Source organism: Macrobrachium rosenbergii, chromosome 15, assembly GCF_040412425.1.
Source record: "Macrobrachium rosenbergii isolate ZJJX-2024 chromosome 15, ASM4041242v1, whole genome shotgun sequence".
In the NCBI taxonomy this organism is placed as follows: domain Eukaryota; kingdom Metazoa; phylum Arthropoda; class Malacostraca; order Decapoda; family Palaemonidae; genus Macrobrachium; species Macrobrachium rosenbergii.
In genome coordinates this window covers 49,639,298-49,655,438 of record NC_089755.1, presented here as the reverse complement: position 1 = coordinate 49,655,438, position 16,141 = coordinate 49,639,298, and the positions used below count along the sequence as shown (strand labels likewise).

The 16,141-nt window shown below is 38.4% G+C and overlaps 1 protein-coding gene across 14 annotated transcripts in view; it reads right to left on the bottom strand.

The window, feature by feature from the left end:
* The window catches only part of LOC136846665 (uncharacterized), a 165,435-nt gene that overhangs the window by 44,928 nt on the left and 104,366 nt on the right, over window positions 1-16,141 (bottom strand). For 5 of the 14 annotated variants that reach the window (XM_067117663.1, XM_067117671.1, XM_067117668.1 and 2 more), the window contains exons 1-3: window positions 13,584-13,926; window positions 4,391-4,449; window positions 2,670-3,649 (exon numbers count right to left, since the gene is read on the bottom strand). In XM_067117663.1, coding sequence (XP_066973764.1) covers window positions 2,670-3,649; window positions 4,391-4,439 — 1,029 coding nt within the window. In that variant the 5' untranslated portion in view covers window positions 4,440-4,449; window positions 13,584-13,926. Of the gene's footprint in view, window positions 1-2,669; window positions 3,650-4,390; window positions 4,450-12,899; window positions 13,082-13,572; window positions 13,927-16,141 lie in introns of those variants that run through there. The other 9 variants (XM_067117665.1, XM_067117669.1, XM_067117673.1 and 6 more) reach the window with 5 other exon arrangements.

Here is a 16,141-nt window from a genome sequence, read left to right as displayed (position 1 = left end):
TGCACTAAAAATTCTCTCTCAAGCTACAAGAACTAGAATTTTTTTTTTTTTTTTTTTTGCTGCTTTAGCAAAAATCTCTAAACAGAATCATCATTTTGCACGGTAGAAAAGATTTACACATCTCTATTACCTTGTGCCTGGCAAATATTTTATTGCCAAGCATACAAATTTCTGATACTGGCCAAATTTAATTTGTCATTTAGGCTCAGCTATTTTTCTTTTTCCCGTAACTTCACTGAAACATCCTGAGAAAAACACTGCTGTACTAAGGTCTTTGTAAAGTCAAATCCTTGCACTTGGCAGAACAATAGTTATACAATTCACACTGCTGGACTCTGGAACAGTCTCCCTGAGGATGCCGCCATGCAACTGGAACTTCAAAAGTTCAAACACAGATGCAATGCATTAATACCCTAATACAATTCTCCTTGTATTTTAATAATTTACTCATATTTTTATCTATTTATTACTGTAATTTAATTTATTTTTCACTATTAACCGGTCTCTCCTTTCTTTATTTTCCATTACCTTCTGTCACCTCTTTCTAATGAACACCATATTCTTTGGAAGTTTGAATTTCAATGGTCCCTATGGGCATGTTTCATATGAATACGGTTCATGTTCTGAATAACAACAATGATAATACAGGGAGGTTATTTTGTATTTCCTTACATATTTTCATTTTTGTCAGATTAAGCTACGTACTGCATTTCATTTATGTCAGTCATTTTTAAATGGAAGGTGACTCAATAGCATACACAAACACAAACGTTTGAACACAAAAGCTTTAGATCTACCCAACAAAACTCAGAAAAAGCTTTTACTTTATCTTCCCTACTCTTATATAGGCACATTATTTATTTTATTAGCACTTATGTACTGCATATCCTGTAACTTTACAAGTTTTCACTGTTGAATAACTGATTTATACAAACACACACACACATACACACACTACAGTTGTGATTCTCTAACACATGTCAAATTAGCGAAAACCTGTAAATATTTTCTTTGGCGCTTTACTGCAAATATTGTTGGCATAAATATCAATGTATTACATAAGGTTATAATTTTAACATCTTATCAACAGTTCAGCATGGTACAAAAAATACGCCCTTATTTTTGCTTTTACTTTATTTTTTGAAAGCACTTTTTACCGCTATCAAATTTCTGTTAACATCAAACTTCAACTTGATCACTTTGACAACGAATTTCCTTTTCTTTCATTTTTTCTTTTGGTGAAATGAGGACAAAATTTGTTTTCTAGCTTGGAAAATATCTTTAAATACACCAAACAAAGAAAATGACTTTCAACACCCTGATCCAAATTTTTCAGTCATGAATACAAATTTGTTTATGTCACTTCAAAGGTAAATAAACAATGGATGCTACTGTCCTAAACAAAATTTTCTATTTTTGGCAAAATTTTTTTCGTGCAAACTGGAAATTTCTGTTACTGACTTACTTTGTCATTTGGACTTTAGGTTTTTGTTTTCCAGCTTTTAACCACACTGTAATCAAGTATAGTACAACTGCTGAGCCTTAACACAAGATCAGTACTTTCTTTGATAAATAGTACTGGCAAATTTAAACAGACCCAGCAAAGTACTAAGACAATGGTAAATGTGAAAGCAGTCTGAAAGACGTGAAAGAATCTAGAAAAACTTGACGTGACAGGGGGGTTGAAACCAGTGAGAATTAAAGGAGCTGGAGAGCTATGTGAAAAAAGGAAAGGGAGTAACTGAAGAGTTCAACACAGAGCAGCATGGCAGCTTGTTGAGGAAACGCTCTAAAAGAACCCATTATTGAAGAATCTAAACTACGCTGCGCATGACACATAGTGCCCATTGCCAATATTACTTAAGAATGAATGACAAACAATCGTTATTATCAGACAAACTATTTACCAATTATCCACAGTACCAGCAGGATGCTTTTGCTAAATCCCTTCCCAACATTGGTAAGAGTGAGAAAAAGTGGAACACTAGCCCAAAACAAATGTTTATGGGTAATGTTCAAGTGTAGTTCATGTAATTCAACACAGCAAGCTTCAATATGATTTGTTTTCCCTTCACCACTGAATCACAACCAGCCTGCTGAAGATCTTTCCAAACAGGTTCATATTGTATTTCTAAATTCTTCAAAAGTGATGGAAATTCAACCTAAAGAATAACAAAGCTGAATGCAACTCAAACTTAGGTTCAACCAACAACACAAGCAACTGGTGTTCCTTTTGCTCAGGTTTTAAACACAGTACCAACCTTCAATACAATCAGTTAGTATGATTAAATGTACCGTCAACAATAAAGTCCATACGTCTTTGACCGTCATCATACTATGTATGGGATAATTTTGCATTTAAAATCATAAAAAAGCTCTGCTGCATAAGTTTCAGTTGTTAAGACATACAGTTCTTGATAAACTAAAGATAACCTACAACGAAATTTAGTAAAAGAAATACCATCACCATCTGAATGAAAAGTAGCCAAAACATAAAAATTATGGAAAGTACTATGATACATTACAAAATTGAATCCTAAAGACTTAAAATCTCATAAAACTGCTTAACCATCAACTCATCTTCATTGAATTTTTAATATGCACAACTATGCAGTTTTCCTTCACAAACATAACACAGACATACAAACTGACAGCATGGGTCTACATACCTCCTTCTTATCCTTGAGTTGTGCTTTCTTGACATCAGCATCACTAATTGCCAAGGGATCACTTTCCTCAATCATTTGGATATCGTCCCCACTGTCATCTTTAATGACCTCCTTCTCTATTTTGATGTCATCGTCATCCTCAGTGTACTTCCTTGGGGTTCTCCTCACTCTCAGTTGCCGTGTAGGTATAATCTCCTGAACGTCTTCACTCTTTTCTTTCTTAGCCTTTTTACCTTTCCCAACCGGGGTAACTGGGGTCGTCGTTGGTTCTGGCACAGTGGCTGCACTTTTGGTATCCTTTCCATCTTTCTCAGGAGAGGAATCCTTTTTATCACTTTTGTCTCCCTCTGCATCTTTCGCGTCTGACTTTTCCGAATTTTTTGGGGCATCCGCTTTCTCCGACGAGGCTTCTTTTGCATCCATTTTATCCTCACTTTCTGATTTTGCCTTCTCACTCTCCTTCTTGGGTTCTTTCTCACTTTCCACCGCACTACTAACTTTCTTCTCGCCACTTTCAGACTTATCTACATCCATAGCCTCAACATCTTTCTTTTCACTACTTTTATCAACTTCCATTTTGGATTCCCCCTTTGATTCACTTGCCGGTGCAGAGGCACTCTCTGAAACAGGACTGTCTTTGGTGGGCTCAGGCTCACCTGCACTCTTTGCACTACCAACAGGCTCTGAATTAGCTTTATCATGAGAATCTACTTTAGCACTTACATCACCACTACTTCCCGAACTGGCCTTGCTGTCAGGCTTTGGAGACGGTTCTGCAGACCTAGAGGGCTCTGTTGGCCGTTCATCACTGTTACTGACATCATTCCTACTACTAGCACTGTGGTCTTCCGAAACCTCGGAATCATCCATTTTTTCAATATCACCATTTATCTGTGACTTCTCAGAATCTCCATTCTGCATTTTCACCTCTTTATCCTCCATCTCCTTCACACCATTCATCACCTTCACCTTTTCACCTTCTGCAAAAATAAAGAAAGTAATTGTAAGTCTTATGAAAATGTAGATTTACATACAATAAAGTCATACATTAACCCTTTGAGATTATGATATCATCATCCCTCTCTCAACTATTGAGATTCATATGGTGTCACATCTGCATACATTTTTTAGCCAATGTCAACATATTTCAACATTTTTACTTTTACTGTTTTCTATTTAATACAATAAGTAGAGGTATCCAGCTTTAAAACAACACCATGACAGCCCCATAGCCTCAAAGGGTTAACCTGCCTTACAAACTGAGTTCCTGCAGAGTTAAGAATGACCAATGTTAGTTAAAAAACGCAGAGTTAAGAATGACCAATGCTAGTTAAAAAATGGATAAAAGTTAGTAAATTGACATAACTCAAACTTTCATAACTGCTGGCACGTCATACATATCTGACCCTTACTGAATGACCTTTCATTAACAGTTAAGGTACTGTATCTTCTGTACCACTGTAAATGAATCTAAAACATTGGTACAGGTGATAAGCAACTAGACTAAATAATAGAACACCCATTTAAATTAACTGCTTTCAGTATCTTATATAACATTTCTTAAAAAAAAAAGTAGGAAATTGCCAATGAAAGTGACGTTTTGCATCTAAAGCTCTACTTAAATAGGCTAATCATATAACTTGCGGTAAACTGTGTTCATAACTTCAGTAAATTTCACATTAATTTAGATGCATGTAATCTGACAGATAAAATATACCAACCTAACACCACCGACTCTTCCATTTCTGATGTTGCTTCAGTTTCAGACATGTCAGGTGACCTGAAAGAGTTAAAAATGCTTGTCTATGATGCTTTTCAATATGTAGATAATTACTAATCTTTATATCTCTCATATACCATTAAAAGGCAATTCCCTAAAATTCTAATACAGACACCAGCCTACTTATAAACATTCAACCTAAAACATTTACAGGTACAAACAAATGGGATTGCAAATTAAAATTATGTTCAGAGCACTCCCCTTTGACACCCATACGTTCAAATTTTGTTTTGCATGCCTATTCTCCATGTACAGTGTATTGTGTTTTAGGATGAAAAAAAGCATACAAGAATGTACTGATTTTATATCATACTGTACTTGAATGGGCGTCAAGAGTATAGTAACCAACTTACAAACAATTCAATATACAAACGGTTGTCCGGAACTAACTTATTCATAAGTAGGGTAGTGTCTGTATGGTATCAAAAAACCCTTTAGCAATGACAAAAATTGAATAAAATGTCATGTTGGAATAACATGAAATCTTTCAATATCCCAAAACATGAACACTATAAAAATTAAAACTAAATACTGTAACACACTTTTGTTCAAAGACCAATCTATAACCACATCCCATGGAGCACAGAGAACACGTGCCCCCGCCCCCAAAAGTTTAAAATAGATCACACAACATTCATATGTATGCCTGTTGCGTTATTACTAGAAAATCATGTTACAACAAGGAACAAAATCCCTTCTTTCAGTATAACCTACTTCAAAAATTAGAATGGGCCACAGTGTTAACTAAATAATAAAATGGACCATATCTACACTCACTTCTCACAAAAGATTTCCCACTTCACCATTTAAATTATGATGATGTAAGCAAATTTTATACCTTGAATTCCAATAAAAAAAAATTAATCATAAATATTTTGACCTCGGTAGCCTTGGATGAAGTGCGAAAAGTGTTGGGGAATGCAAGTAAGGGCTGTTTAAAAAGAATCATCATTTCACATAACCATTTTGCCAGTTCCTTATTTTCAATGTTCAATAGCTGACAAATAACAATGATACATAAGTAAAATCGGAAATTAAATCTTGTGTACTTTTCCACAATTTAAAAAGCATGTAGGCTATGTCTCCACGTTTGTTATGTAGAGATTTATTTACTTCTGTTTTGGGCAAACTTCATGTCATTCAAGCTATTCAGTTTTATTGTTTTACACTGCAGATACTAAATCACAATGGAATTATCTGGCCTCAATATGAGTGGCACTACCACCAGCATTCTGAATAAAAAATTTACAAACAATAAGAAAATTCACCTTTAAGCTCTTCAGCAATAATCCACAATACAGTACTGTAGTGTGTTTTACCACATACAGCCTAAGCTTGGGACCCCCAAAACCTCAAAGGGTTAATTTATATGATTCTTGCAGCCTTTCATGAGTTCCTCAACAAAATGTTTTGGAAACACTAATGTCCCAGTGGCAGCAATAATGTCATGGCCAGGATGATTAAACTTTAAGGTCATCTTACAGGACTTCAAAAGTTAAATTTGCAAGCCAAATATGAACTCTTTACCTCTTACAGTTCAAAATGTAAAAACATGGAAACAGTTGTGTACAGAATCCGAGTCCATATCTTTATCATTTGCTAAGTTCTTAGATAACCCGAACCATTAACATTTTAAATTACAGCTGAAACATAAGACAGGCAGGCAAACGATCACAGAGAAACCATAGTCACTCGAGCTTTGTCAGCAGGGAAATAAAATGTTATGCCTGTTCCCAAGCAGCATGAGTTGATTAAAATGATGTTAGTCAAAGGCCAACCACCATCTTCTCTTAACTCTCTTCAAGCTTTTATACAAATAGCTACCTTTTGGACATTTCTTTTGTATGACTAGATGCTTGGAAAACACTTTAGGCAACATGTTCCTTCAAACATAAACTGATATTAGATGAGTTCAGCAGACTGGTTGGTTAGTACAGTTCAAGCTGGCCACATGCCAGCAGAGGCCCTTCGGAGCAGCCTGTGAGTGATGGTCCTGTGAGTGATGGTACTGTGAGATGAATATGAGGTTTGGTATGGACCTCTACAGCAACCAAACAAAACCTAAACCCTTGTTCAGCTGAATATTGCCAATTGATTTCAAGAGCTCTTCTCATTAATGAGGGGTGGGGAAATATTGAGGTGATACCCGGTCTTTGGCATAGCTAACAACAAGGCAAAATTGTAAATAAACAATACCCTGTACTATAATGCAAGGGTACCACCTAATGTCCCTTGTGCAGCACAATATTGCTTGTACTATAGATTCTTTGCAATGGCTGTTCAATCTTTAACAGCTTTGTCATTTAAAAACAAAAACTTATGGTCAAGCCCTTGGTGTCCTTAATCTTCACTAAAGCTACTGATGATCTGAAAATAAGCAGATGATGCTTTTATTTCCCTTAACATACGCTGGAATGGCTGCAAGCCCTAACAGAGAACTAGAACTGAGCAATTAGTGGAGTATGTAGCAGATTCAATTTTATAACTTTACGAATTAGTGAGCTGCAAACAGTACGGCACCAAGCTCCAACTCAATGACTCGGCGGCTTTACCAAAGGAAACTAAACACTTTGTTTTTTCCAAAACTTAGAAAAAACAGGCCCCATACTTAAAGTTCTGTGCTGTTCATAAGTCTTCATGCACAAATATGATGATACATTTTGTTTGCTGCCTCAACTTCTCAATTACTGTTTATGTGGTATCTATTGGTTTGTTTTAATACTACTGCACAGTGAAGTACTTGTTCTTCTACTGTCCTATTCTGTGGATGATTGCTTAATTCATTTTTATACTCAAAGTAATCTCTAACCAATCCACGACTAATGATACACTGGTAAAGTGGTGCTTGATGACACTATGTAAAGCACAGTTTTTCCACAATCCTCCATGTGCTACCTCCAACTTCTGCGGCAGGCTTTGGAAAGTGGCAAAAGTCCTGCAACCCAAGAGCTGGTTACTGGCTAAGTTTTTTGTCAAAAAGACACCCCGTTGGTAGTATAAGCAATTTGTTGTGCAGCAATGACGTTTCTGTTTTCAATGATATTTCTTCCTGGACATTTTCCCTTCTGAGGGCTGTTGCCTGATTTTCTAGTTAACAGCACATGAGAAGGATGGTAAAGCACAGATACTTCCTTCAAACTAGGTAAAACGTAGCCTACTATCATGTAACTGGGGTGGTTTGCTCATTATAAGCACACCACACAGCAGGCTATTTGAGAACAATACACAACTTTTTTTAAACAATGGGTATACTATGAAGTCATCTAGGCTAATTCCCATTAATTACACCTCAGAAAAAGTAGAGATAACAAACAACTGTTATCAAATTACACACTTGCCACCTGAAAGTGGAAACAGAAACTGGAGAATAATTCAACATCTCAGCAATAGAGGAACCAGTCATCAAACAGAATAATTAAGAGAGCAAATATGACACCAGGGTAACAGTAAATCTGGAAAAGGCTTCACAGATGTTACGCAGTCATGAGGAATAACGTACTTACTCTGGTCAAACACTGACCAAAATAAGAAAGTGGAACCAATGTAGATATCTAGGTCATTGAAAGATAGAACACAGAGACAGCAATATTTTAAAGACAGCCAATGTAAGCAAAGCCTAAAACAGCCTCCACTTAAACCAAAACAAAAATGGTAATTACGTGTATGCCCAATTCAAAATAAACATCTTCCTTTATTAACAACACAGCAATGTCCTGAGAGCAACTTCCCTTTACTACTAGGTTTTATGATGCCAGATTCTTTCTCACTTGTACAGCATAAAAATCAACTGTTGGCACCTCAAGTCTGTTGTTAGGGTAATCATGCTAACCTTATTACTAAGAAGAAAGGACATCCACAATTACTTAAGGAAGTTACTTCATTTTTTACATTCTCACCCAAGAGGGTGCAGGGTAAAAAAAAATCTACAAAAAAGACAATGTATGCAACTGCACATTTTATACAGAAATGTCTGCTTTTACATGGGACAAAAATATTCTGTCATTATCATTTTCATAGTCTTTCCCTACTTTCCCTCTTTTTTCTGTAACAAAGTCCCAACTCTTTCCAGTGAATATCAGATAAAGTTTAATCTTCACATTATATTTTCATAATATAAATTTTATGATATGGATACTTACCCACTGTTAGAAATAGCTAAATCGTCCTGTCTACTGGCAGAAAGATATAGCTAATCTTTGACAGCTGGTAAGATTCATCCCAAATTATTTATCCTCAAAACTATACATGGAGTAAGGGATAATTCATGTTCAGGAGTAAAAATAAAGAAAATAGGTGTGAAGGATTATGCAAAGGAGGGAGAGAAGACCATGGAAAAGGTGGGTCATCCTACATTTCTTGACAACATAATGGATTGCACAAAGCCAGTATTAAGATGATAAATAAAAAACTAGGTAACATCAGTCTGGTTAAAAAAAAAAAAAAAAAAAAAAAATTTAATGAATAAAAAACTGAGTACAGTACTTTTTTGTGACTGCAACATGTTGCGAGAATTACACCATGATGTTGTAGCTTCTAAACCACACTATACTACATTGGATCTCAAAGCCTAATATGGTTTGTACAAGTGACGACTGAAACAGGAGGGGGATCAGATAAACAAGCAGCAGACTGAAATTTTGCTTGCTGCCAGCAAGCGAAATAGCCAAGATCATGAAAAAGAGGGTAAAGATGAGGATTTCAGGAAGAGTACTGCAGAAGAGAAAAAGGTAAGTGATTGTAAACACTAAACTTCCTGCTGTTGCTAAAATACTTCTCTGTTCTGAAAGTTACCACATTAAGTTGTGAAAAAATAAAATACTAAAGTAATATCAATAGTAAGTCTGATTGGTTTACACAAGCAAAAATTATCCCCTGATGTGAAGTACACCACTGATACTTCTAAAAACTGCAAAATTATTAGGGTACATAAGAGTTGATAGTACTTCCCTAAACAATTCATAAATCCAAATGATTACCCGAAGTCGACACTAAAAAAACTCCCTGATAAGGGTAATGTGGGCTGCATCTTGTTAAAACTTCTTTCCCAATTTTAAATCACTGTTGAAAACATAAGTGGACTAATCATAACTGCAGCTATTTTGTGCCAAGTGGAACTAGGTCATGTACTTCAAACCAAATGTCATCAATAATAAGGTATATACTAGTCATCAGTATGACTTGGAAGCATCAGTGGTGTCTTTTAGTCACTTTCCTGTCTTATGGACATTTTGCTGGACCTGTCATTTGGTCCAGGTTTTCATCCATTACTTTTCACCAGCATTTTGGAATTACTATTCCACATCTATCTACCGTTCTGATGACTGCGTATCTTCTTTTAATCACATGTGCAAACCGTTTCAATTGATTTTCCAGTCTTTAGGCACTACATCTCTCAGCATTTCTCATCTGTATAAGTGATTTCCCTGATGCATTGCAGCCTTTAATCTCAACTTTATAATGATAACTTCTCAAAAGTTCTAATGGAGTATTTGTTACGTTCATGCTGCCACTGCATAGAGAAGTACAGATCTTACTCTTGTGTTATTGATTTGGCTATGTGTAGCAATGGGACATTCTTCACCATTCCACTACCCCATTTCCCATACATCTAAGACTATTCTTTTCACTATCCAAGCAATACTTGCCTAGCAACTCTGCATAACACCACGGTAACAAACATTCAACATCTTTCAGAATCTTACTTAAAAAGCGCAGTACTTTTTAAGTGTTGCAAAAAAGAAGTGTGTGTGAAAGGTAACCACAAGCACTGTCAAATATAATCAAAATCATTATGCACAGTGCTACTTACACAATGGCATGATTGGCTAATCAACATTTTGGTTATTTGTTCAACAGCATATCCCTTTGGGTATACCACTAAAGAGATCTCAAGAATCTGTGCACAATATAAACAACTATCACACCTCATCAAGGTCACCCATGAGATATTCATCTCGTCATTTTTCTAAATTGCTTGGTCTGGAAGTGAAATCACAGAAAAAAAAAATCTGCTTGCACCCCAAAACAGCAATCTTTTTATCAGTTTTATGACTACACATATCCAACAATGCACTCTGAAGACATGCTTTTTGCAAAGTTTTACATCTTATTTTTTATCTCAGACATACAGGAAGAAGTAGAATTTTGCTTAAGATTTCAATAAAATCATTCACACTTTTTAGGAGGTCGGAGTTTTGCTGCTGTAAATCTGTCCTGACAGTTTTTCTCACACTATAATACAATTTACTCTTTGTCAAACATGGCCATGAAAGAAATAAGGAGATAAAACATTCTGTGATAGTGTACCGGATGCAGAATGCAAAAAATAACCGAGAGTTAAAATAGGCCACAGCAAGAAATTGTCAGGGCAAGCTATATTTCAGGACATAAGGGTAGCATCTGACTTAAATCTAAAAGTAAAATCAGCAAAATCAATTTATGGTATTTTGAGGAGCTGTGCATGAAGCAATTTAGCTATTTATGTTCATACATACTGCCCACTGGATTCAACTGTCATTTGCCCCTTACGTCTCCAAGGTGCAATATTATCTCTAAAGAGCTTGCGTATCAGTTCACAGGTCATAAGAGTTAATCAAGAGTTTTGATCAGTCTTGTGGAACATTTCCTATCTGTCATCCTTTATCCTAATGAACTGCTTGAGCTTACAATTCAGTTCCTGGCCGTAGGAGTCAATCAATCATTTCAATTAAAAATCAGGAACACTTTGCCCTCAGCCACTCTTCATTATACATAGCAAAATATTTACCATTAGATTTCTCATTCTGGCAACTCAGTTCTATATCACATTAAAAATTTACTCTTAAAACATTTTAGACCCCTTACATAAGATTATAACACACAAGTGCATCCATATATGGAAAATTATACATAGGCACTCTACCCATTCTCAAACAGTTTCAAGTTAAAAGTACTGCACTACAGTAAGGACACTGGAAAGATGTTACCTTGAATACATTTTTAAAACATTTAAGAGAGCTTGAAAATGAGATATGTGTAATAAATATCAATGAAGAAGCTTCATGGAATTACAAAGAATTACATGGTGTATGAACAGTAAGTAGAATACTGCTTAGCATTTCAATATAAATACAAACCTGCCGAGGGAACAAAACAGTACTCTGCTTCTAATGCACTTAGGCCTATGCTAAGTGCATACAGTACTGTATGTTTATTATATACGTATAATACATAAATGTATGTATAATTACAGTTAACAACTGGCTAGATCACCCAATAGCAGCCCAATCCAGATCCAATGAATCTCAATACACACATACCTTAGATACCCCAGACCTGACAAAGAAAAATAACTAGGCCTAATATAAAACATTAGGCCTAATCTGTCTAGAACGTGGCTTCCTACCCTCCTCACCAAAGCTATAGCTACATAATCTTCATGTTTAAACAATAATAAGGCAGTAAGCAATAAAAGAACACCCACATTCCACAAGCAACCTACACCCTATGCCAAGTGTAAATGTGTCCTTCAGTAACCAGTACTGTCAGACTTCTGTTTACAAAGAGCAACTGGCTACAGCATTTCTGAGGTTAACTCATCTTAAACATGTCTAATGCCCACTGAAAATTGGAGGCCGCAGGTTCTTTGTGAAAATTATTTTGTAAAATAAACACTATCTAAAAGCACACTGCTTGCAAAACAAAGGGCTAGATCTCATTTAGGCATATTCCAATGTATTATTGTTATAGGGGCCTGTCCGCGTGAATTGTATTTTTATTACGAACCACTGGAAAAGATTTGGCTAGAATATCACTCACTACTTTAGCTGCAGAACAACTGAACTTTGTTTACACGCAGCGATGGGAGTACCTATTGGCTAAAGGTTCAAGCTGGTAGTAGCTGACATAAACAGTCAGTTACCTTTCTGTAAATTTTTAATTTTCCTTTTTTGGTTAAACCCCGTATTTTGGTTAAATCAAATTAACTAGCAACTCCCACCGGAGCTACGCTATGTGGGAACAACAGATAACCCAGCGGTACACCTGGCATTACTAATACACGAGTTGGCCTTGTCTTGGTATGCGTAGGCCTAAGCAATTCTGCTGTACACAATAGTAGGCCTAGTTACGCAGTTCTGAGAACTTCAGTTGTGTGTGTGTGTGTGTGATCGAAGAGCGAGGCTAAAAAACAAACATGTTCCTTCCCTAAGACATGAAGCACGTGTTTACAGAAGAAAGGTCGATCGACTGACTTGAAATATTTCCGAGATGGGCCATCAATTCACGCTGAAATTCATTATATTTAATGTGTATTTAACCTTCTGAGAGTGATCAATGTCAGCCGTCAGTCCGTTTCAAAGAAAGTACAAGTCGGATCCGTATCTGTATGTGCGTTTGTGTCAGTCATAAATAAACCCCCACCCATCCACCAACACATGTATGTTTTAAGGTCGCAATCCACGTACACTCACCTATGAATTTCTCTCCCTCTCCTCTCTCACTCTCTCTCGTCCTCACACACACAGCCAGCCGTGTACGTATGTACACCCATGGACGTGCATGAAAAACTGAAGAGAGAGAGGGAGGGAGAAAGATCTCCCTCACCACCCCAAACTGCGCCCCTCCCTCACCCCGCCTATGTATGTGTGTGCGTGTATGTGTGTGTGTGTACGTGCGTGGCGGTGTGTGTACAACTTATGCGTCCCCCTGTATCTCCCCCAAATAACCCCCTCTCCCTGACTCCCTCTGTCCAATCCCCAATCCTCTCCCCCGCCCCGCCGCGCTCCGCTTTGTTCCACGCAGTAGAAGGGACGTAACCCGCAGCCCACTCCATTTTCTACCCCCTCCCCTTTTCTCAGTACCTCTTCCTCATACTCATAACGACGACTTTATAATCAATTCCTATGAACAAGGCAAGTCCCAACGATCACCCATCCCGTACTGACGTAATCGTAGTCCTAAAGTGCAAGCAACTTCCCTTTTTATGATAACAAACAGACCTATTCCCCCTCCTCCATAGCATGTGGCTTGCGTCCTTATGCCTAGCCCGGCGCCCCACACTCCACCGGCGGGGTGATTCTACCCGACGAGTTTTCCATCATACAAGTTAAGTCCAATAATTGATCCGAAATCTAAATATCTCACCATAAACTCACTTAATGTGGTTAAAACAAGAGGCTGCAACCAGTGTCGCTGGTTGCACTAAGCCATATCTAGATTCAAAGTTGCGCGCTAAAATCCTGTTGGTGTTTGGCGGGTCGGAGGGAGGCAGTCGTCCGATGGATCTGTCACATCCAACTTCAGCTTCCGATAATTGGAGAAGAGACGCACTTACACACTTTGCACTTGTATCACCACATCGGCCACCACTTATCACTCGACCACTACCACTTTAAAATCACCATTAATCCGAAAGTGCCCGGGAAAAGGCGAGAATTTAGCGAGCCATCTACTCAGCTGCTGTAAGTCAGCTCTCAATATGGCGGCGACTGGTCACGTGACGGAAAACAGTGACGTCACTATACATTAGCCAATCAGCAGGGGTTTTCTACGTCACGTGACCTACAGTGCCGCTTCGACCAATCAACGTGCAAGGATACTGACTTATATGCCCCTATTCCCCTGAACCCCCCGCTCTTCCATTGGGCTCCCCCACCCACCCCTTCAGTGCCTTCTGCAGGAGAAAAGTACACGTGGTTTTTGGCTTCATATTCCGAAGCTTTGACCTAACATCTTGACCCATGACCTCAAACAACGTTGACCTCAAGTGACCCAACCATTAGACAGACTGACACCAAGATAACATTCCCACAAGGGCTTCTGAAGGGGGCACATATCTCCGAGGTTTACTGACGAGGAGGAACGAGGTGCCCAAAACCCAAGTATTGCAGTCAGTATTTAGTGTCACCCGAATGGCACTGGAAACCTCTAATTCATTTACAACAAGTGGTGGGAACTATTACATCACTGATCTCCCTTTGCCAATTGCATTACCGAACTCGTAACGTAATATCTCCCTGTCTTCTTTTGCTCCAGAGAAACTCACAATAAACAACACGATCCACTCATTTCCTCGTTATGACTGGTCTTTGGGAACGATATATTTTCCAATAGAGAGAACGCCCTCGGGCAAAATTAAACTTGTGCTCACTACCTACAGCAAAACCACTTTTAATTCGTCTAACACATTTCACTTTCCATACAGAAACTCGAACGTGAAATTCACGTATGAGAGCATCAGGAGCCTTAGTTAAAAGAAGACACAAACGCAAACACACATACAGCAGCCACAGAGAGAGAGAGAGAGAGAGAGAGAGAGAGAGAGAGTCGAGGGGGAAGGGAGCGAGGGAGGGTTGTAGGAGGGGAGGGAGAGCGAAGCAGGAGAAAGGAGTAAGGGAGAGGGAGAGAAGCAGACTGCTGAGGGAGGGAGAGAGAGGGAGAAGCAGAAGGAGGATGGGAGGAAAGGGGGGTGCCTTGGGAAGGGAAGGGAAGGGAAGGAGGGAGTGTGTGTGTGAGAGAGAGAGACACACACACACATACAAAGATAGAGTGAGAGAGCGAGCGAGCGAGCAAGTGAGAGAGGGAGAGAGACTGAGTGAGTGTGTGTGTGTGTGTGTGTGTGTGTGTTGATACAGAGCGAGGGCGAGAGACATTATAGGTTACAGTAAATGCCGACGGAAAATGAGTAACAGAGAAGAAGCAGAAGAAAAGAAAGAAGAGAGAATTTGAAGTGGATGATGAATACTGTCATGCGGCAGGAGGAAGAGAGAATTTTGATACCGCAAGGGATAATTAGGCTGTACTCTATAGGGCGAACTGTTGTATGAAGACGCCTTAACCTCCCCTATGAATGACACGCTCTCTTATTTGTCTCGCATACCTTGTGCGTCCACTAATTTGATCTGAAATCTCGCGACGCCTCATTGCCAGCGAAGATAATAAACTGTCCTCGCTAGGACATTAAGTTCGAGAGATTTAAACACAACGCAATTCCATGAATGAACGCAGCATTACGCAACTCCGTCGAATGACGCCCGTAGATCCCTCAAGCCGCAGCGCCGCTGTGAATCAGGTCATGGTGGTGACTGGGACTAATGTACTTTAAAAGCTAGAGCAGTCATTTAACCGAAGGTCCCGCAGGAGAAAATCTACGAACGCAGAATATACCGATCGCTGTCAAAGCGTACGTTTCTTTGTTTTTGTCTTAACTTGCTAGAGCTAGCATACTTATTCGTTTTTTTTTTCTTTTTCTTAGTATAGCTTTTTAAAAATTAGGTTTAACTGTTACTGTCATGATCCCTTTGTTTCTCGCGGTAAATAAAGACAAGAAGAGAATGAATGTTACGTCAAATTACAGTCCATCTTCCCCAACACGGCAAAGTCTCCAGCACGAGGAAGGAGAGAAGAAGAAGAAGAAGACGGGTAGGTGGAGTCCGGTGTTACATCACCGAGGTGATTTCACGCTCAAACGTTGACGGGAAAAGGGTCACTGGAGGCTGTGTTTACAAGCGTTCCATTTCTGTATGGATGCGCATTGGAGAGAGAGAGAGAGAGTAGTGTGGCCGAGTCGAATTTACGTTATTAATATAGAGACAAACGATCCCGCTTTAGAGAAAATTAAAACTGACAGATAGCAGGCTAGATTACTGGATAGAAGGGTGGCTGGATTCTGCATCATGCTAACACACACGGGCAGAAGAAGAAGAAGAAGAAG